This window comes from Muntiacus reevesi, chromosome 13 (genome assembly GCF_963930625.1).
Source record: "Muntiacus reevesi chromosome 13, mMunRee1.1, whole genome shotgun sequence".
Classification (NCBI taxonomy): Eukaryota; Metazoa; Chordata; class Mammalia; order Artiodactyla; family Cervidae; genus Muntiacus; species Muntiacus reevesi.
Window position 1 is genome coordinate 61,777,785 of NC_089261.1, and position 22,589 is coordinate 61,800,373.

Consider the following 22,589-nt stretch of genomic DNA (forward strand, 5'->3'; position numbering starts at 1 on the left):
ATTTTTAAATTAGTGTTTTCACTTCTTTGGATACATACCTAGATGTGGAATTGTAGAGACATATAGTAGTTGTATTTTTAATTTTTTGAGGAAACTCCATACTGTTTTTCATAGTGGCTACACCAATTTACATTCCCATCAGTGGTGTACAAGGGTTCCTTTTTCTCTACATCCTCACCAATTCTTGCTATTTTGATAATAAAACATTGTCTTTTGACAATAGCCATTCCGATGGGTGTGACTTGATATTTCATTGTGGTTTCAATTTGCATTTCCCTGATAATTTGCGATACTGAGTGATTTTCATGGTCATCTGACTATCTTCCTCAGAAAAATGTTTCAGTCCTCTTTGTTCTTCTTTCTCAAGATTCTTTGGCACTTCAAGTTTTTTGTGGTTCCTAGGTGGCGCAGGGGTAAAGAATATGCCTGCCAATGCAGGAGATGCAAGAGACACGGATTCAATCCCTGGATCAGGAAGATACTCTGAAGAAGAGAATGGCAATCCATTCCAGTACTCTTGCCTGGAGAATCCCATGGACAGAGGAGCCTGGTCCGCTATGGTCCATGGGGTCACAAAAGAGCCAGACATGAGTGAACGACTAAGCACATACAAATTTTAGATTTCTTTGTTTTAGTTATGTGAAAAATATCATTGGTGCTTTGACAGGATTGCATTGAAGCTGTAGATCTCCTTTTGTAGTATAGACATTTTAACATTTTGAAGTTTTCTAGTTCCTAAGCACAGCATGTATTTCTATTTATTTGTATTATCTGAAATTTTACTTCATTAAGATCTTATAGTTTTCAGAGAACAGGTCTTTCACTGCCTCAGTTATTCCTTGGTTTTTTATTCCTTTTGATGTAATTGTAAATGGGATTGTTTTCTTAATTTTGCCTTCTGATTGTATATTAATAGTGTGTAAAAAAGCACCGGATTTCTGTAATTAATTTTGTACCCTGCAACTTTACTGAATTCATTGAGGGACATCTTTATGATTTTCTATATGTAGTAGTATCATGTCATCTGCAAATGGTGACAGGTTTACATCTTCCTTTCCAACGTGGATGCCTTTTATCTCTTTATCTGTGTGGCTAGGACTTCCAATACTATATGAAAAAACATCAATAAATGCGTGGGCAGAATGGCATCCTCGTCCTGTTCCTGACCTTAGAGGAAATGCTTTCCGCTTTTAACTGTTGGGATGCTGTTGGCCGACTACCACTAGCTTTTTGGTCCCCGGGTGGAGGCCCAGCTACTTCCTGCCTCTGCAGGGGGCTCTCCAAGACCATGAGTGAGTCTGATCCAGGCACCTTTCAAACTACTGCCTCTGCACTGGCTCTTGGAGTAAGTGAGGTTTCGTGTGCAACCTTTAAGAGTAGAGTCTTGGTTTCCTAAAGCCCTCACTCCTGTATTCTTGCCCGGGAAATCCCAAGGACAGAAAAGCCTGGCAGGCTACAGTCCAAGGAGTTGCAAAGAGTCAAACACAATGAGCGACTAACACTCTGCTCTCCTGAGCCTAAGCCCTGTTGACTTTCAAAGCCTGGCTTTTAAAGGCTTGTCTCCTGGTGCAGGATCCTGCGATGAGGAACCTCATGTGGGGCTTAGACCCCCGCCGTGTTCCCTGGAGAGGAACTCCTCGGTTATGTTATCCTGCCAGCAGTAGGTCATCATGCTAAGGGTCTGGTCCCAAGTAGACCATGTCTATACCCCTCATGCCCATATCATTGCAGCCACCTCTTTATATCTTTAGATGTGGGAAATCTTTTCTACTATGTTTCAGATCATTCTCAGAGATGGCTGCTCTATATTTAGCTGGAATTACAGAGCTATTGGAGAAGGTGAGCTCAAGATCTTCCAAAGCTGCCATCTTACTCCAGAATCCTTATAATATTTTAAACTAGAATGATGACCATTCAAGTGAAAGCATTTGAAATTTTTCTTCTTCCCTAAAATAATGAGGAATGCAATTTACTCCCATGTCCCAAAATGGCATATTATCTTTTTTGATAAAACTAAACTGCATTTCCTAGTCCCATTGTGTTTAGATGGAACCAGGTAACAAATTCTCTCCAAAAGAGATAGGTAATATGTTCCAAGCTCAGATTGAAGTAGTTAAGAAGAGGATATGCTTTCTCCACACTCTCTTTTTTATCTGCTGCCTGGCTGTGAAGATTGCAGGTGAAGCCCTAAAAAATGTCAAAGCTATTAAGATGGAAAAAACCTGAATGTTTAAAAGAATGCATGGGGCAGTACCTGCTGGCTTATGTTGAATTATGAAGTGAGCAAAAAAGTTATTATTTTAAGCTAATGGGATTAGGAGGATTGTTTTTCAAAGTTATTAACCTACCCAGAATTATATTCTTCTCTCAACATAATATGGGCTTCTCTGGCGGCTCAGTGGTACAGAATTTGCCTGCTAAGCAGGAGACTCTGGTTCAATCCCTAGGTCAGGAAGATCCCCTGGAGAAGCAAATGGCAACCCAGTATTCTTGCCTGGAGAATCCCATGGGCAGAGGAACCTCATGGGCTATATATAGTCCATGGAGTCGCAGAGTCAGACACGACTGAGCATGCACGCGTGTGCATACATTCCAAAATTCACTTTTGTGTGAAAGTATACTGTAAATTCTAAAGCATTTTGCAAATTTAATATATCTTTGTTATTAACAACATTAATAAAAAGTTACACAGAATTCAGTATTTCAATTGTGTGTTCTAGAATGGAAGCTGAGAAAAGGAATGAATCAATAAGGAATAATTCCCTTAAATCTGAATTTTCTGAAAAGTAGTCCATGTTTCAGGGTCATGGAAGTTTGGCTTTCAACTATTCTGATAGCTGCATTTATTTAGAAAAATATATATTTATAAGAAAATGTAAGACATAAGACGAAGATCATTTAAGAGATGTAAGAAACCTAAATCTTGACCTTCTGTTGTTTCTGCTTTCTTTTTACTTAATGCACTTTTATTTAATTTGGCTTAGCTATTTTAAAGATTGTATTACTCTAGTCAGACACAGTGTTTTAGAACTCAGCTGGGTCACAGGAACTTTCTCACCACTCCATTCTAATTTGCAGTTTTGCTATAATAAAAGCCCTAAATATATTGCTACTGTCTAGACGTTTTATCTGAAACAAGTGTCCTTTGTAGTCTCAGAGGACTTTTCTATTTTATTTCCAGTAAATCAAAGTCTGTGAAGAGCTTCAGTTCTTATTAAGACATACCCTTCACAGTCCAGTAATCGCCAACAGTGGCAAGCCATTGACAGTTCATTTACATATAAGTGATGACTTCCATCAGGTAGTTGGCTCAAAAACACAGTGGACATTTAGAGCATATCCTATATTTCTTGTTCTTTGATGAGTGCCAAATGCCAATTTTTATATAGAAATTGACTATTGAAAAGTGAAGGCTCCTTTTCACTGACCTTATACTGTCTTCTAAACTCTGGACTGACATGTCAATGAACTTCATATAGGATCACACCTCTGCAGGGCATTTAGGAGCCCTACTTCAGTTTGCTAAAACTCAAGAAGAGTCAAATGCAGAAAACATGAGACAAGAACAATAATACTTTTTTAAAGGAAAAATAAATTTCTTTGGCATCTTGCTCCCAATTGTCATCATCATAGCTTATTTTATGTTAATAGGTAGTTGTGATATTGTTTTTATATTAATTTTTTCTCCTATAAATATGTCATTTGAAATAGTGGCATTCATTACAGAGCACTCATTAGGATATCTTATGTTTTAGTTTGTAAGTGCCTTTCATTATATTCTACGCTTTTGCTCTCAATTTTTTGGAATACTGTAGGCAAAAATCTAGCCAATTTTTACCTTAATAATGCTATAAAAAGGAGCAAGCTGATGATCTGTTACCATGCTGGGACTCAACTCGTGTGATTATTTAACTGTATATTTTCCAGCTATTTTTTAGTATTGAAGTAAAATGTTTCTCTTTAGAATGAAGCTTTCTCAATTATTAGCAGGGATAATACAGATCATTTAATTTCACAGATAAGCTAACCTCTCTGTTTTAGCTCCAGCAATCATTCTCCCCCCATCAGATGTTTCACTGTTACCATTTTCTAATTAGAGTATCAGCGTGTGTTTTAGTCCCTCTTGGTTCTGGTTTTAGTGGGGCCCTGACTTTACATGATTCTTGTAATTAGCTTTTCTAAAGACTTCATTCTAGTTATTTCCTTGCTTACAGCAAACTCCATTGCATGAAGCAGTCTGAGGTTTTTTTTAAAACAAACCTAAGTGTCTACTACAGAGGTAACAGATTAGGGTAAGGAGTGAGAAAGTGGAATGCCTGCCACATAGTGCCTGCCTCTTTATTCACACCAAGCCACCGTGCTGTGCATGGGTGATGCTCCCTCTGGGTTCATGCCCTCTCTTCTTTCTCCAATCTCATTCACAGATGAAAGGAGAAACAGAGGGATGAGGGAAGGAATGATGGACAGACGGATGGATGATGGACAGATTGATAAATTTAAATTCAAGATTCTTAAGGGACTGGTGTTAGCCACTGTGCTTCAGGTCTTTTCCAAGTTAAGGCAGGTAACTCAGGAATACTAGATATTAACTCTCAGTTTTTCACTTTCAAGTGAGCAATAAGATAGGGGAAACATAATACGATAACTACACTAATAATAAAATAATATATTTTAAAACACACTTTGAGAAATCATTTCCAAAAATGGAAACGCATGTTTGAAAATAAGAATTTTAACTTTTTTACAGCATTTATTGGTACTGGAACAAACCAAATTTGAGTCCAATGAAAGGAATACTTGATACTATGTGATTTCAACTCCATTATGATCAAACATGTTATTTATAAAAAAAAGATCCAGTGAATGGTTCATCTGAAGACATTTAGTAATTATAGACCATCTTGTTGAATTTCTTCTTTGGATGGTCAGAGATGCTTGTCCTTTTTTCCAGTTGATACAGAATTAATCCATGGCCAATGCTAATCTATGTCTTTGGGGAGATAGGGTCAACTCTTAAGGTAACAAAATTGTTTTGAAAACACTATCTTCCTTCTCACGAATACCGTTGTCTCATTTTCCTTTCTCTTATAGATGTGGCCACCAGCTTTCCAACAATTCGGATGTTAGCTCTTTTGAGTACTGGATGCCCGCTTACTGTTGGACAAAATATATAATTACATTAATGAATTTTAAGTTATATAATGGAATGTATCATGCTTTTGAAATCATCAAATGTTATGGGAAATCAGTTATGGTGGTGCTAAAACAGATCTGACTTTGGCATGTTTCCTTCAGGTGCATTCATTACATTATATATCTAACATGAGATCCAGCAAGAATTACCATCAACCAAAGAGTTGAGAGGAAGGATAGCAGAATCTGGACTCCACCAATGCACAGCATACATGAAGTAAGTTAGATGCAACATATGTTTGACCATAAGAACAACAACACTGAAAACTTCTGCTTTACAGTGAAATCAGTTCTGATACTGACATTCAAATCAATATAAAGCATGCTGTGTAGAGATGGCTTGTACTTGATTCATCTTTATGAATGAAATGAGTTCAAATAAGAAATCAAAGGGACTTCCTTGGTGGTCCAGTAGTTAAGAATCTACCTCCCAATGCAGGGACACGGGTTCCATCCCTAGTCAGAAAACTTAAGATTTCACATGACGTGGGGCAACTAAACCCACACACTGCACCTACTGAGCCCTCACACCTGAATTAGAGAGCCCTGAACACTGCAACAAAGACCCAGTGCACTCAGAGATTTCTTACAGAAAAACAAATAAAGCCATAGATTTACCATAGACACCATTACCCACAGGACTAATTTACAGACATGGTAGTCTACTTTGCCCTGTAAGAACTATTGTTGTTCTTAAATGAAAACTTAAACAACTACCCAAAAGAATATTTAAAGTTATGAGAAGAGCACTCCTCATTACTAAAAGAAAACAAATGACGATGTTGTTTTCATGTTTATCTATATTGCCATTAGATAAAGAGCAAGGCTTATAATAACAAAACTAAATTAGACTATGGAGTATTCATAAAACAATTAGTAATAGCAATTTTCATTGCAGGTGTGATCATAGGAAAAGGTCATCACCAACTGGTGTTCTAAAATAGTAGTTGGGCTTCTCTGATGGCTCAGAAGGTAAAGAATCCACCTGCAATGTGGGAGACCTGGGTTCAGTCCCTGAGTTGGAAAGATTCCCTGGAGAAGGGTACAGCAAACCCACTCCCGTTTTCTTGCCTGGAGAACCCCATGGACAGAGGAGCCTGGCGGGCTACAGTCCCCAGGGTCACAAAGAGTCAGATACAACTGAGAGATTAAGCATGGTATAATATAGTAATTATACAAGATAAGTGTGTTAGTTCTAAAGATGAGATCTCAAAATACAATGACTTCCTATGGAAATTTTTTAATAATATGCAATACCAAGCATACATTTCAATAAGCAGAAAATAGCTGAAATACAGGATTACTCAAAGCAGGTAAAATAGAAGAGAAAGTAAATATAATGGTCGAAGCTCTTATTCTTATACATTTGTGAGTGAATCAAAATTTAATACTCAATCTTAGCTTCGTTTTTTTTAAATAGGAATAATATACATCTTGTTTGATTTCTAAAAGGATTCAAAAACATATCAAGAGATACATGTATAACAGAATGAAGTCAGAAAGAGAAAAACAAATACGTATATTAGTGCATATGTATGGAATATGAAAATATTGGTATAGACAATCTTATTTACAAAGTAGAACTAGAGACACAGACCTAGAGAACAAAGATATGGATACCAAGGGGGAAGGGGGCGTGGGATGAATTGGGAGATTGGGATTGCCAGGTATACACTACTGATACTATGTATAAAATAGATAACCAATGGGAACCAAAGCTGTAGCTCAGGGAACTCTCCTCACTTCTCTGTGGGACCAAAGTGGGGAGGAAACCCAAAAAGAGGAGCGGGATGTGTGTGCTGCGTGTGCTGAGTCTCTTCAGCCATGCCCGACTCTGGGCAACCCTGTAGACCGTAGCCCGCCAGGCTCCTCTGTCCACGGAATTCTCCAGACCAGAATACTGAAGTGGGTGGCCATGCCCTCCTCCACCAGATCTTCCTGACCCAGAGATCGAACTCAGGGCTCCTGCAGCTCCTGCCTGCAGGCAGATTCTTCACTGCTGAGCTAAAACAACATTGTAAAGCAACTACACTCCAATAATCTTTCTTTAGAAAAGAGATATATTTGCAACAATAATATATTAATATCGACTCATCAGTTATAACAAATATACCACACTAATGCAAGGTGCTAATAACAGGGACCAGGAGGAGGGAGTTGCAAGTGAGAGAAGAAGGGAACACTGTACTTTCCGCTAATGGTTCCAGAAACCTAAAATCCCTCAAACACATAAAGCCTATTAGTTAAAAATGTGTCTGACAATTCATAAGTATTCAAAATATAGTTGCTGAGTTATTATTTATACTGAAATTGTAATATAGGTAGGCTTTATAAAGAAATTCCCCTAACAATTGCATGAGATAAGAAAAAATGTGTATCGATGGTCTCTGCCCCCAGTTCCTGGCACAAAGCTCCTAAAACACAATTTCCTCAGTGATAGCAGTGTTGGGAGCACCTTTGGTTCTAACGAGGTGACTGGGTGGGCTCCTGGATGACCACTGGTCACCAGCCATGATTAGAAGCTTAGGACGTTTAGTCCCCCCACCAACACTTCTCCAGGAGACACAAGGGCTGGAAAGGAATTAACGGTCGTCACGCCTATGTGATGTTCTTCCCCTGGCTCACAGGGTAAAGAATCTGCCTGCAATGCAGGAGACCTGGGTTCAATCCCTGGGTCAGGAAGATCCCCTGGAGAAGGGAATGGCATCCACTCCAGCATTCTCGCCTGCAGAATGCATGGACAGAGGAGCCTGACGAGCTACAGTCCTCGGGGGTCGCAAAGTGTCCCACAAGACTGAGCAACTAACACTTTCATGCCTATGTGATAAAGCCTCTGTAAAAATCCCAATAGTGTGGGGTTCAGAGAACTTCCAGGTGATGACAGCATCCTCAGACTGGGGGGGTGATGCCACAGCGACAGAAGTCTGGGACTCTCCCAGGTCTCACCCTCCTGCTCGCGCCCACTGGCTGTTCTTTGGGATCTGTTATCCCACCCTTCAGTAAACTAGTAAACGTGAGGAAGTGCTTCCCTGAGCTCTGTCAGTTGCTTTAGCAAATTAATAAAACCCGAGGAGGGGGTCCTGAGAATCCCTGGTTTGTAACCAAGTTGAGCACAAGTTGTGGGTACCTTGATGATCTACTACTTTTTAAAGAATATTCCTTAATTTGGCTGCTCCGGGTATGAGTTGCAGCATGCAAGATCTTCACTGCTGCACATGTGATCTTTAGTTGCAGGATGCAGACTCAGGTGTGGCACGTGGGATTTAACACCTTGCCCAGGGATAGAATCCAGCCCCCTTGCATTAGCACCAGTGAAGTCCTGATGACCTACTGTTGATTGGCATCTAAAATGGGAGACTGTCTCCTGGGATGGAGCCCTGAGCCTAGGGGATCTGACTGGGAGTTGACACTCTCTCCAGGTAGACTCTATCAGAACTGAATAAGACTGTAGGACTCCCAGCTGGTGGCAGAGAATTGCTTGTTGACGTGGGGGCAAAAAATCCCACACATTGAAATTGCCTACCAGAATCTTAGTTGGTGACCTGAAACGGGACTGGGAGCAGAATCCTAAATTGCATAATTTGTTATTTCATAAATATTTCAATTAAATAAAGGATCATTCATATTAGGGAGGATAAAAATATAAGTATACATGATATATTTTTAATCATTCAAAGTAAATATTCTTGACCTTCATTTTTCTTATATGGTAAGACAGATTCAGAAAACAATCATTTTGATTAAAAATACTCAAATCTTGAATAAAATATTAAATATGTTTTAAGCTGTATTGCTGAATTGGCAGATAAGGAAGAAAATAAAGACCAAAAAAAAAAAAGTAAAATGAGTAACCTTAGTGGATATTTGGGGCTTCCTAGGTGGTGCTAGTAAGCCTAGCTAAAGAACCTGCCAATGCTGGTAGACGTAAGAGACTTGGGTTTGATCCCTGGGTCAGGAAGATCCCGTGGAGGAGGACATGACAATCTTCACCAGTATTCTGGCCTGGAGAATTTCACGGACAGAGGAGCCTGGTGGGCTACAGTTGACAGGGTCGTGAAGAGTTGGACAGGACTGAAACAACTTAGCAAGCACCCACAGTGGATATTGTCAAAGCGCTAAAGCCAGTTTACTTTTGGTGTTATTCTGAGGTTTTCTGCTGAGCCCTGGATGTCTGAAAAGGAAATTTAAAAAAGAGGTAAAGAAAGCTGAGTACCAAAGAATTGATGCTTTTGAACTGTGGTGTTGGAGCAGACTCTTGAGAGTCCCTTGAACTGCAAGGAGATCCAACCAGTCGATCCTAAAGGAGATCAGTCCTGAACATTCATTGGAAGGACTGATGCTGAAGCTGAAACTCCAATACTTTGGCTACCTGATGTGAAGAACTGACTCATTGGAAAAGACCCTGATGCTGGGAAAGATAGAAAGAAGGAGGAGAAGGGGACAGAGAATGAGATGGTTGGATGGCATCACCAATTCGACGGACATGAATTTGAGCAATCTCTGGGAGTTGGTGAAGTACAGGGAAGCCTGGTGTGCTACAGTCCATGGGGTAGCAAAAAGTCAGACACGACTGAGTGAATGAACTGAACTGGATGTCTGAGCTTCAGCTTTGTGAGGGGAAAAGCATCAAGAGGCAAAGCATACAGTTCACTCAAAATGGGGAGCCCAGCAGGAGACCACAGTGGCAGGCATGGGCCCAGAGGGTTACACCATCATATGATAATACCAAAAAACAAAGAGAGAGAGATGGTGAGAGAGAGAGAGAGAGAGAGAGAGAGAGAGAGAGAGAGAGAGAGAGAGGGAGAGAGAGAGAGAGAGAAAGGAAGAAAAGAGAAGAGAAAATTTCAAAGAAGAGGAGCAAGGAAACTTTCTCTTTCTCATGAGGCAGGGAAGATGGAGCAGAGCCTCAAAGCTGCCGTGCCTCAGTTCATGTCACCTGTGTGGTCCAAAATACCTTAAATAAATTTAGAGTTTGCTGGGTCCCAAGGACAAATGAAAAAATGTCTCTAGATGAAAACAACTTCAACCAAGACCTTTAAACTATGTCATAGAACCTTCAAGCCAATGAGTCAACTCTCTGGGTCTGGATTCCCTTGTATACAAAACAGATATGTAACTGTATCTACTCTATAGGATAATAGTGAGAATAAGTGAGATGCCGGAAGGAAAACACCTGGCTCACAGGAGGCGCTCAGTAATTAGGCCATCCTGTTTCTTTTTTTGGCTTTGTGAAGTCTTCTACAGAAATGTTCACCTATTGCAGGACAAGAACCCATTTCAGAAACATTTGTAATTTCTTTATACCTTCTGGAAATCTCTTTTATTAACACTTAAACTTGGTCCTCAATAAAAATGCTGATCAATCTTGTCCAAGAAAAATAACATGTCATGCTGCTGCTGCTGCTGCTAAGTCGCTTCAGTCATGTCTGACCCTGTGTGACCCCATAGACAGCAGCCCACCAGGCTCCCCCGTCCCTGGGATTCTCCAGACAAGAACACTGGAGTGGGTTGCCATTTCCTTCTACCCCTATATGCTATAATTCATTTTAAATAGAAAAGCAGGTTACAAAGCAATATCCTGTAGATCCCAGGTTTCTGGGTTTTTAAAAATTTTTTTTAAGTTATACTCAGAGGAAACCATGTACGGTATTAAATACCAAAATATTTACAGTGGATGGAATTATAATTTAGCTTTAGTCTTTTTGTTTATCTATATTTTCAACAGAATATATTATTTATATAAATAACAATATTAGACATTGTCAAGTTTCTAGATTGGAATATGGAGAAGGAAATGGCAACCCACTCGAGTATTCTTGCCTGGAGAATCCTGTGGATAGAGGAGCCTGGTGAGCTGCTGTCCATAGGGCCGCACAGAGTCGGACACGACTGAAGTGGCTTAGCATGCATGCATGCACTGGAGAAGGAAATGGCAACCCACTCCAGTGTTCTTGCCTGGAGAATCCCAGGGACAGAGGAGCCTGGTGGGCTGCCGTCTATGGGGTCGCACTGAGTCAGACATGACCGACGAGACTTAGCAGCAGCAGTAGATTGGAATATAGGGTAAAAGTCACTTTCATTCTAAATAATGAATAAGTAATCAGAAGTTAGATCCTTGCTGATATTCAATAATTTGAATAAATGACTTCAATTTGAGAAAATAATCCAATAAAAACAGACAACATGCTTAACACTCATTTAATAGGCTGTCTTTTCAGAAAACATAAACTAGATTTTCCCCAAAGGCTCAAAGTAAGCTTTTGCCCTCTGTTTTCTTTTAAGCCACCTCTATGTTTTTATGTTCACAAGTCTGTTTTATGATTTTTCATGCCATTTCTCTGACCCAGTCAAGGTTATGTATTATTCTACATTATTGGCTACTTTTGTGAGTGTTTCAGAATGAAAGTTTGTAGAGCAACTTGGAAAGAAAACAAACATAAATTGTGTTAGAAAATAAAACACACATTTAGGACACTGAGGATCTATTTAGTCCTATTTGTTTGGGTTCATACTAAGTGTTAGGAGGTGGTGTAAAAGGCATGAGCTGAGCCCTTTCTGGGCTTTCATTTCCTAATCCAGAAAGAAAACAAAAAAATTGCAGTTATTAAGCTACTCATAGACCTTTAGTTTAAAAAATCAAAGTATCTACCTAACATACTATAATGGCCCTGCCCACCAGAAAATTATCATAGTCAATATAAAGCAAAAATACAGTCTGGGAGTATAATTGCTTTATGATGTTGTGTTTCTGCTGTACAATGAAGTGAACCAGCTACACACATACATACATCTCCTCCATCTGGAGCTTTCCTTCCCCTCCCCATCTCACTCCTGTAGGGCATCACAGAACCCTGGGCCAAGCTCCCTGGGCTATACAGAGGCTTCCCACCAGCTTTCTATGTTACACGTGGTAGTGTATATATTTCAGTGCTGCTCTCGCAATTTATCTCACCCTCCCCTTCCCCTTACTTTGTCTACAAGCCCATTCTCTATGTCTTAACATGGATAACTGACAAGTTATAGCACAGGAACTCCTCTCAATATTATGTAACAACCTAAACGGGCAATGAATTTGAAGAACCATATGTACATCTACATGTGCAATTGAATCACTCTGTTGTACACCTGAAACTATCACAATACTGTTAATCAATTATGTGTATGTGTGTTTCAACCCTATGGACTGTAGCCACAGGCTCTCCTGTTCATGAGATTCTCTAGGCAAGAACGCTGGAGTGGGTTGCCATTTCTTTCTCCAGGGTGATCAACCATGCTTCTATATAAAACAAAAGTTAAAAAACATAGTCCTGGATGAGAAACAATTAAGGACATAGTTATATTTGATACTTGCATATCACAGAGATCCAAATTTGAACCTAGATTTTGTGCATCTTAGAATTTCAAACAGAAATATATCTAAGAAGATTGGCAGAATAAATTCTCTAGGCATCTCTGCAATGAGAAATCAAGATATCTTCTTGGGGAAAAATTCTTAATATGAGAAGAGTGAGCTGAATATTTTCATCTTGGTCCAATAAGACAGTGGCCGTGGCAGGGATGATGGGTGGTTTTACATCCTCTGAGCTGCCTCTTGCTGAGAAGATTTTGCCTTGTGTCCTCAACTCCCTTCTTCCTCACCCTCCCATCACCCCATGGAGAGTCTGGTTTATAGCCTCATGAAAGGAAGACCCAAATGAGAGCTGTTGCTTCCTACACCACGTTCTCAGAGTACTGGGAGTACAGGACACCGGTGCTCTGAGATTGAGGGGACTGGGGCTTTTCTCTTCAGCAGGTTGGCTTAGGCCCCCGTGGGACCAGCACAGCAGGGCCTGGACAGGCGCTGGTGGCCTCGGCGGCAGCAGGACACCTCCGCCAGGCCTCCTGAACTTCAGAGTCAGCAGCACGTGGCTCTGCAGGGGCAGGGGCAGGGCAGGAGAGGAGCCCACGCTGCAGCCCAGAGAGGAGCACAAGCGAGGTGTCTCAGGAGAGCTGCTAGAAATAGCTTCAGTCATGGGGGCTGCTTTCAGAGAGGCCGGGAACTGCCTCACCATAGGTAGAAAACTCTACAGGCTACTGTCTCGGGACTATATATGTACCTGCATGCATGCTGCGTGCTAAGTCGCTTCAGCCGTGTCTGACTCTTTGCGACCCTATGGACTGTAGCCCGCCAGGCTCCTCTGTCCATGGGATTCTCCAGGCAGGAATACTGGAGTGGGTTGTCATGCCCTCCTCATGTATGTATCTACATATACATATATGTGTATGTCATATATTCACATATATCTGGTCGTCTGACTGAAGGATGCCTAAGGTCAACCACATACATGTGTATATGTACTTGGATGTTGTTTTGAAATATCCAAGTTGGACAGAGGAGCCTGGCAGGGACAGTCCATAGGGTTGCAAAGAGTCAGACACGGCTGAGAGGCCTAGCACACGTGCACACACCAATGGCTTCCTTGAGAGTGACTAAAAATAATCACCTCATTTCTGATGAGTGTCAATCTTGAAATAGTGAAAAAATTATAAAAGCTAATAAATATTCTATTCTTGAGTTTTTAAGTAATCAGCTCTCTCATTAGTTATCTGTAAAGAGAAATGGAAAACATATAGCTATTTAATAAACATAGCCATTTAAAATGAGGTGTATAATTTTGTGACATTCCAGATTTGTATTACCCTTACGCAGAAAAATCCCAGAACAAAAAAACACCACTGTATTTCAAGAAGGAGGTTTTGAGCAATAGCAATATTTTCTAATGGAGGACTTCTACTTGGAAGAGTATGGCTTTGCTCAGAATGTGCAGCATTTGGGGCATTCAAGAAACTGGAATCTGAAAAACTTGGCACATGGAGCCATATGGTAATGAAAAATGTGTGATTACATGAGAATGCTTTCCAACTTAGAGACCCGAACTAACAGACTGGTGGGGGAATGAAAGAGGAAATATCCATGAACTCTTGAGAAAGGGCCAGACACCCTACACTCTTGTATCTTGCCCTAGGGAAAGAGAAAATGAGAAATCTCAATGGTAGAAAGCATGAATAGGTGATGGAGAAGTCTGGGAATAAAGGGTTTTTTGAAGGGGGCAGCAAATCACTCAGGAAACATCATGGGGCCAGTATGGCGCCAGAGCAGGGGTGGTGGGCGGTGCCCAGGTGATGGCTCTGCAGCCTGACGTGCTGTGAAGAGGCTGCTGAGATCTGGAGCATCCCAAGGGGACACGGGGATGCTGAGCAGGCTGTCTGACTGAAGGATGCCTGAGGTCAGGATAGGGAGCAAACAGAATACATGAACTTCACTGCTGAGGCTGTGGCAGATATGAATACCTGGGGCCAGTGTATGGTGCCTGAGGTCCGGGTGGTGTGATTCACACCACAAGTGGCCAGCAAGGAGGAAAGATCACATTGAGCCTGTCTCTCAAGATGAAAGGAAATGAGAGAGCAGGCTTGTTATAAATGGGCTCCTGACACAAAGTAAGAATAAATGATAAAATTAAATGGCATAATATAAACAATGAATAGCATAAAAACACAAAAGATAGAAAAAGAGCTTACAGAACATTGACATGAAAGAAATCAGTCTGGGAAATATTTTTAATTTTAATCAGACTGATTTTTAATCAGTCTGGGAAATATTTAGCAGGGAAATATTTTCCAGGTGAAGGACTTGACTCTGCATACTGTGCAATCAGGAAATACAGGTTTCGCCAAAAGTCATGTCAACTCCCTGAAAGGGGTGGGGGGAGGGGAAGGAGCTTACCTAAGTAACTTTGGAAAACAATGCTTAGACCAGATTTCTGGAGGCTAAAGACAAAATGCAGATGGACTGACACAGAAGGAGAGATACAGACATGATTATAACTCTGTGTACAAACAGGGGTTTGCATTCGTATGTGTGTTTCCTAGAACTGTCCACTGAGAGAGCCTGGAAACAGTGACACCTCCGTAGCCATGAGCACACCCAGGGCCCAGATTTTGGTTTCTAAAGATTATTCCCCAATAAAGGGAACCAAGACTCCTGGAAAAATGGTTGGTTCCAGGTCTAGGGCAGGTAACACAAGATGAGTCTGCAGAATCTTGTGTGGCCTACTGCTGCTACTGCTACTGCTAAGTCACTTCAGTCGTGTCCGACTCTGTGCAACCCCATCCCTGGGATTCTCCAGGCAAGAACACTGGAGTGGGTTGCCATTTCCTTCTCCAATGCATAAAAGTGAAAAGTGAAAGTGAAGTCACTCAGTCATGTCTGACTCTTTGAGACCCCATGGACTGCAACCCACCAGGCTCCTCCGTCCATGGGATTTTCCAGGCAAGAGTACTGGAGTGGGGTGCCATTGCCTTCTCCGTGTGTGGCCTAAGGAAGCATTAAAAAAACTGAGAAGCCAGCTTGAAAACACTCCCCATGTCTAATGTTGGAACAATTTGAACAATAACAACAGAATAATATAGTTTTAGATTCTAACTCGGATTAGGAAATAAATATCCATAAGTAAATATTGATGAAAATGTCTAGTAATTCTTAACAATTTATGTAGAAACTCCCATCTGCAGGCAAAAAGTTTTATTCCTCCAAACCTCCCCACACCTTCCCCCAGTCAGTTACACTTAGTTACATGCTTTCAATAAATAGACTGCTATATATATCTCCCTATTTCCATAAATAGTGAGTAGAGAAACCTGACAAACAATACCTTGGCCAGGTGATTAAGGATACTATCACTGCAGATAAGTCATATTGACAATATGTTCCTGCTGATATGATGTGATGAGAAAGGCACTTCACCTCTGTGAAATTCTTTCAAAAAATGTGTAATTTCAGCATTTAAAAAAGAATAATAAGAACAAGGATAACAGATGTCATTTTCATGTACATTTATTCTTTGCCAGGAAATGTGCTGAGTGCTTTACTTATATTATCTTACTTTCTCTTTGTATCAATACCTAATGCTATCATTACTACTATTATATGTAAGTAAGACTCATATCAATGACATGTTTTATCGGGCTATAAGAAATTCTTGATCCACATATGGACTGCAGAACATTTGATAACAACTCATTGGAAACCATAGTTGTTTAAAAAATTTCAACCCATAAATTATTTTCTCGTTATACATATGTATTGTGAAATGCTTATCACAATCAAGTTAATTAACATACATATATCCTCTCCCAATTAAGCATCCCTCTCACACCCCCATCCCTCCCCTCCGGGCCTTCACAGAGCTCACCGTAGAGCTGAGCTCCCTGACTATACAGTCGCTTCCCACTGGCTATCTATTTCACACATGGTAGTTTATAGACGGGACTTCCCTGATGGCCCAGTGGTAAAGAATCCACCTGCAACGCAGGAGCCACGGGAGCCGGTTTGATTCCTGGGTGGGGAAGATCCCCTGGAAGAGGGACTGAAGTGACTTAGCAATTTTTATATCTAACAGGTTATTTTTCCTCCATATTTTCTTTTTGAGTACTATCTTGCCTGCTTCTACTTTAAATATGTAGTTTTCTAGATTTCCTCTCAGATTTATTTATTCGCTCATTTATTTAGTTACTTAATTACTAGAGTTTCCCAGGTGGTGGTAGTGGTAAAGAATCTACTTGCCAATGCAGGAGATGCAAGAGATGCAGTTTCAATCCATGGGTCAGAATGATCCCCTGGAGTAGGAGATGGCACCCCGCTCCAGTATTCTTGCCTGGAAAATTCCATGGACAGGGAAGCCTGGCAGGCTACAGACCATGGGGCTGCAAATAGTTGGACAGAACTGAGCACATAGTTACCTGCTTACTTACACATCTATTTATTTATTTAGATGCTTGTTCAGTTTTCTCAATTGACTCTTTTTTTATCTATTGATATCATATGATTTTTCTCCCTAAAAGTGCTGATTTAATAAACTATGGAAATAAAATTCTTAATTCTTAATATGGTATCATCCTTCTTTTTGGAACAGAATGTTTAATAGACAGCTAGAACAACTCACTTGTCTTCAAGTACTCTGTACTCATGACCAAGTGCACGTCAAAATGGCAAAGAACACCAACCTCTTCCACCTTGTCTGAAACTTTTTTGGATCATTCAGACCCCATTACAAGATATCCACTCTCGGTAAGAGCCCTTCAGCCAGGTTTATATAAAAATGGCCAGGATTGCTTCGATGACCTGGCTTTCATTTTCTGACCAGTGGTTTAGCAGTGAGGCTTTGAACAAAGACATTATAGGTGAAAACGCAAGAGCAATTTTAGAGTTTTCAAATGGAAATTCATCATTGTATTTCTTTAAGGGGGTGATAGAAAAAGACAAGGTAATATAAGCAGAAGACTTTAGAATCTATATAAAACATATAAGTAAGAAATTCCTCTGAACTGATGTAGATCCTAATATTCCAAATAAATATATGATATGAACACAAGAAGGAGGTCCATCTAAAAAAAAACACATTTTGAATCCTAGGGAAAACATGTATACAAATGCATTTTATCCCAAGTGTTCTCCGTAACTTAGCATATTCCTTGACCTTCCTTTGTTTTCCATCTCCTTGTCATAAAATGAAAGTGGCATGGTATTACTATAAAAATCTACTTAGAAATAAACATGTACATCATTATTAATTTTAGTCTACTCTTAGTACAACACCAGAGTGAAGACTCACTGCTGATTGTCCTCTGAGGAAAAACAAACACAAGAAAGTTAAAATGTTTCAATATATGTGCCCACTGGAAAAAAAGGCTCAAAACATTTGTGTTATATAATCTATTGAGCTCTAACTGAAATCCAATCAAACTTAATGGGATTTAGATAAGGGCAGACTTTTCAAAGCAGGATGGTCTATATCTCACCAGGAAGTGATAAGCATTCCTGTGATACATTTGTTGTTCAGTTGCTAAGTTCTAACTCTTTGAAACCCCATGGACCGCAGCACAACAGGCTTCCCAGTCTTCAGTATCTCTTGGAGTTTGCTCAAATTCACGTCCATTGAGTCGGTGATGATATCCAACCATCTCATCCTCTGTTATCCGCTTCTCCTTCTGCCATCAATCTTTCCCAGCATCAGGGTCTCTTCCAGTGAGTCAGTTCTTTGCACCAAGTGGTCAAAGTATTAGAGTTTCAGCCTTAGTGTTAGTCCTTCCAATGAATATTCAGGGTTGATTTCTTTTAGGATTGACAGTCCTTGCTGTCCAAGGGACTCTCCAGAGTCATCTCCAGCGCCACAATTTGAAAACATTATTCTTTAGCACTCAGCCTTCTTTATGGTCCAACTCTCACATACATACACAACTTCTGAAAAAAAACATAGCTTCAACTATACAGACCTTTGTTGGCAAAGTGATGTCTCTGCTTTTTAATATGATATCTAGATCTATGACGATTTTCTTTCCCTGGGGGCTCAGATGGTAAAGAATCAGCCTGCAATGCAGGAGACTGGGTTCAATACCTGGGTCAGGAAGATCCCCTAGAGAAGGGAATGGCTACCCATCCCAGTATCCTTGCTGAGGATAATTCCACGGACAGAAGAGCTTGGTGGGCTACAGTCCGTGGGGGACACAAAGAGTTGGACATGACTGAGCAACTGACACAACATTTTTGGCACAAGGCAATTTGGGAAATCAGAAAGAACAGAATTCAGCTACTGGCACTACTAACTTAGCATTTCTGTGTTCTTAGGAAAGATGAGTTTGCTTTCCTTTAACTGAAAAATGAAGATAATAAGAGTACCTACCTAAAAGGATTAGTATAGGAATTTAATGAGAAAATACCTATAAAGTACTTGATTTAGATTTGAATGCACCATAACTTCTTGATAAATTATAGCTGTTATCATTGCCATTTTCTCTCTCTCTTTTTTTTTGGGGGGGGGGTTGGTCATCCTTCACTGAGATAGAGATTAGTTTGTCATCATCTGCCTTAGTATATATTTATTTATTTATTGGGTATATATATATATATATATATATATATATTTTTAAGCAGTATGCTTGCTATATGAATGCCACTTTCAGACAAGCAAGTGACCTCCTCTCATGGATTAGCAAAGTGTTTCCTCTAACCTTTTCTAAATATTCTCTATTTACCATAGATGTGTCTACATTCTGATGTAAAGATCATGAAATGTATAATTTTCCTCCATTCTGATTGGTTTTCAACACACAACGGTAGCTCCCCTGCCCACACACATACCCCGGGTTAAATTCTGAGGAATAGAAATTCTTCATTTTGTTCAATCTTCTTTGATCGATCAGATAGGTACCGCTCTCTGGTGTACTCTAGAGATCTCTGCATGCAGCCTAAACTTCCTGCCGGCTCACCTCTCCCTTCTATTATGAACAAAACTCTGGAAATATTGAAAGACTCAGGCTGGGGATTCCACTAGTTTCCTTCACGGTTCTTGAATCTAGGCATTGACAATTTCTCAGCAAGCATATTTATTGAGGTATTTAATCCCTTTCCATTCCGGATCCACGTTCGTGGAAAGGCTTAGAGCAGGATGTTCATAGGGTAAGCACCCTCACAGTCATACTTTACCACTAGATGGCACTCCCTGTCACATCAAACTAAATATGGGGCCACTTCCTAGTACCAAAAGGCCCTCAGTGTGGTTCAGACCGTAAAGCGTCTGCCTGCAATGCGGGAGACCCAAAATGCTCAGGCAGGCACTTTTCCTGCACCTGGGAAACTTCTAACAGTAACAATGACTTTGTCACACTGGAAGCAAATAATAATTCCAGTGTAAGACCAAGTCTAGGCTAGATACAGATAAGAAAAACCCATTTATCTCCATCAATAAGGACCTTATTTGGTGGGAACCCGTCTCCAGTGTGCTGAAGCCTACACAGTTTTTGTTTCCAGGGGTATCCCCTTCTCCAACTTCATCATTTGAGAAGTATGTAACATTGCCTCTTACCTTTACAGACTGTGTTATCACTGTGGCATCAGACTGGTGTCACTAGCAAGAACTCAGATGGGCTTCCAATTTTGTGATGAAGTCAAGGTTAGTCAGTACATCTTTACCATGCAAAACTCCTTACGTAAACACAAATTGTTCCTGAGTCTGCAAGATTCATTCTACTATTACTGACAATTCATGGAAGTTAATTTTCAAGCTGAATAGCCAGCATTTTCCTTAAAGACGCACAGGAACTGAACAGATAAATTCAAGTGATCCACCCCAGAAACATGTTTGTGGAGCTGAATTCATAGAAAAACCCAAGTTCTAAGCAGTCTAGGTCATGTTAGCATTTCATGCTTCCAAAGACACCCATCCCTAGAGACTGAGTGGCACGTCCTCATCATGACCAAGTCCTTTTTCTCTATTTGATGCTTCTTATGAATTTCTCAAGTATATTTTAATTATTATAATTATTCTGAATCAAGAAAAATATTATCTTGCTGTGCAAGTTCCACAGCACTGGGTACTTTCTCACATTCTCAGAAGTCCACGTTTGTCTGACATGAACATTCTCTGAACAGAAGAATTTTAAGCCTTTCAACAATTAGGTCTCCATCGAGGCTTGGGTAAAACTCATATCCAGTTGAAAACTTTAAAAAGAACTTCTTTAGGCTTCCTTATTATGGTAAATTTAAGTGATGCTGAATAGGTGTGTTTTCTTTCTGGCATTTCGTGTCTTAAGTAGGTCATCCTAAACACAATTGTAATTATCACAAGTTCAGTTTCCTGGATGTCTTTCTCCTTTACAGCATCCTTTGACCAAAAAAAGTGAAATGTACTCTTGGCTCAATTGCAAAGTAATTTTATGTTTTAGAATTGTATCCATTTATTTTTGGCTGCACTGGGTCTTCATTCCTTGTGCAGATTTTCTCATGGTGCAGCAAGCAAGGTCAATCCTTGTTGCTGTGTATAGGCTTCTCACTGTGGTGACTTCTGGCTGCAGAACACAGGCTCTAGGCACACAGGCTTCCATGTTTGCAGCATATGGGCTCAGGCGTTGTGGCGTGTGGGCTCTAAAGCGCATGGGCCTCACTAGTTGTAGTTCACAGGCTTAGTTGCTCCACAGCATGTGGAATCTGCCTGGACCAGGGATCGAACCTGTGTCCCTTGCCTTGGCAGGTAAATTCTGATCCATTTTGCCACCAGGAAAGTCCCCTACAGAGTAATTTTAATGCTGAGTATAGCAATTTGGTTTTAAAATTCTAGATTATAGATCCCACAGTTTACCCAGATATAATTCAGGGGTTCATGTGATCCCATTTCTGACATAATCTAAGGTAATAATAAAGAATTCTAACTTTTACTCACCATAAGAAAAATGCCCACATACACACTATGCTATAAAACAGATAACCCACAAAGATTTGTTCAATATTCTGTAATAACCTAGAGGGGGAAAGAATTTGGAAAAGAATAGATATGTGTGTGTGTGTGTGTGTGTGTGTGTGTGTGTGTGTGTATATATATATATATATATATATATATATAAATAACTGAATCACTTTGCTGTAACCCTGAAGACAACACGACATTGTAAATCAACTATGTGTTTAGTCACTTAGTCGTGTCCGACTCTTTGCAACCCCATGGACAGTAGCATACCAGGCTCCTCTATCCATGAAACTTTCCAGGCAGGAATATTAGAGTGGTTTGCCATGCCCTCTGCCAGGGGATCCTTCCATCCCAGGGATGGAACCCAGGTCTCCTGCATTGCAGGCAGATTCTTTACCATCTGACCAATCAGGGAAGCCCAACTATAGTCCATTATAAAACAAAAATTAAAAAATAACAAAATAAATTTTAAAAAAGAAAATGCCCCAAATATAGCTTCATAGAAATTATTTAAAAGTAATATCTAGACATCTTTTCAATAGCCACTAATATGGGCTTCCCTCGTAGCTCAGCTGGTAAGGAATCCACCTGCAATGTAGGAAACTCCAGTTCGATTCCTGGGTTGGGAAGATCTGCTGGAGAAGGGAACAGCTATCCACTCCAGTATTCTGGCCTGGAGAATTCTATGGACTTTATAGTTCATGGGGTCACAAAGAGTCGGACGCAACTGAGCAACTTCCACTTTCAACAGCCACTATTTTTACATATCATCTGAAGCTCGCTTTAAAAATATTAACTCTGTTTCTCTGTTTATCAATGATCTTCAATATCAATCCTATGAATCATTTTGGTTACTATCTTAAAAATTTAATCATTCATGGCAGTTGCTAAAAAAATAAATTAAAAAAAACCCTTTTCTCTCTCTTTCATCCAAACATCAGGAAGTGTCTCCAGTCATCCCTATCTTCTCCTTTTATTCCCGTGCTGGTAATATGCATGTGCTCCTGAAACCTGTCCTCACCCTACCTCTCTGCTTCTATAATACATCTAGAAACAAATGTAGAAAAAAAAAAAAGGTCATATCTCTGGAAAGACAATTTTTTTCCTACTATGATTGAT

At 40.1% G+C, this 22,589-nt stretch overlaps 1 protein-coding gene across 1 annotated transcript in view; it reads right to left on the bottom strand.

Moving 5' to 3' along the window:
* Positions 1–974: 974 nt before the first annotated feature.
* Positions 975–22,589, bottom strand: part of IQCM (IQ motif containing M) — a 405,589-nt gene continuing 383,974 nt past the window's right edge. Inside the window, exons 13-14 of the mRNA XM_065903803.1 lie at positions 5,064–5,154; positions 975–1,107 (exon numbers count right to left, since the gene is read on the bottom strand). Of these exons, the coding sequence (XP_065759875.1) occupies positions 975–1,107; positions 5,064–5,154 (224 nt within the window). The remainder of the gene's footprint in view (positions 1,108–5,063; positions 5,155–22,589) is intronic.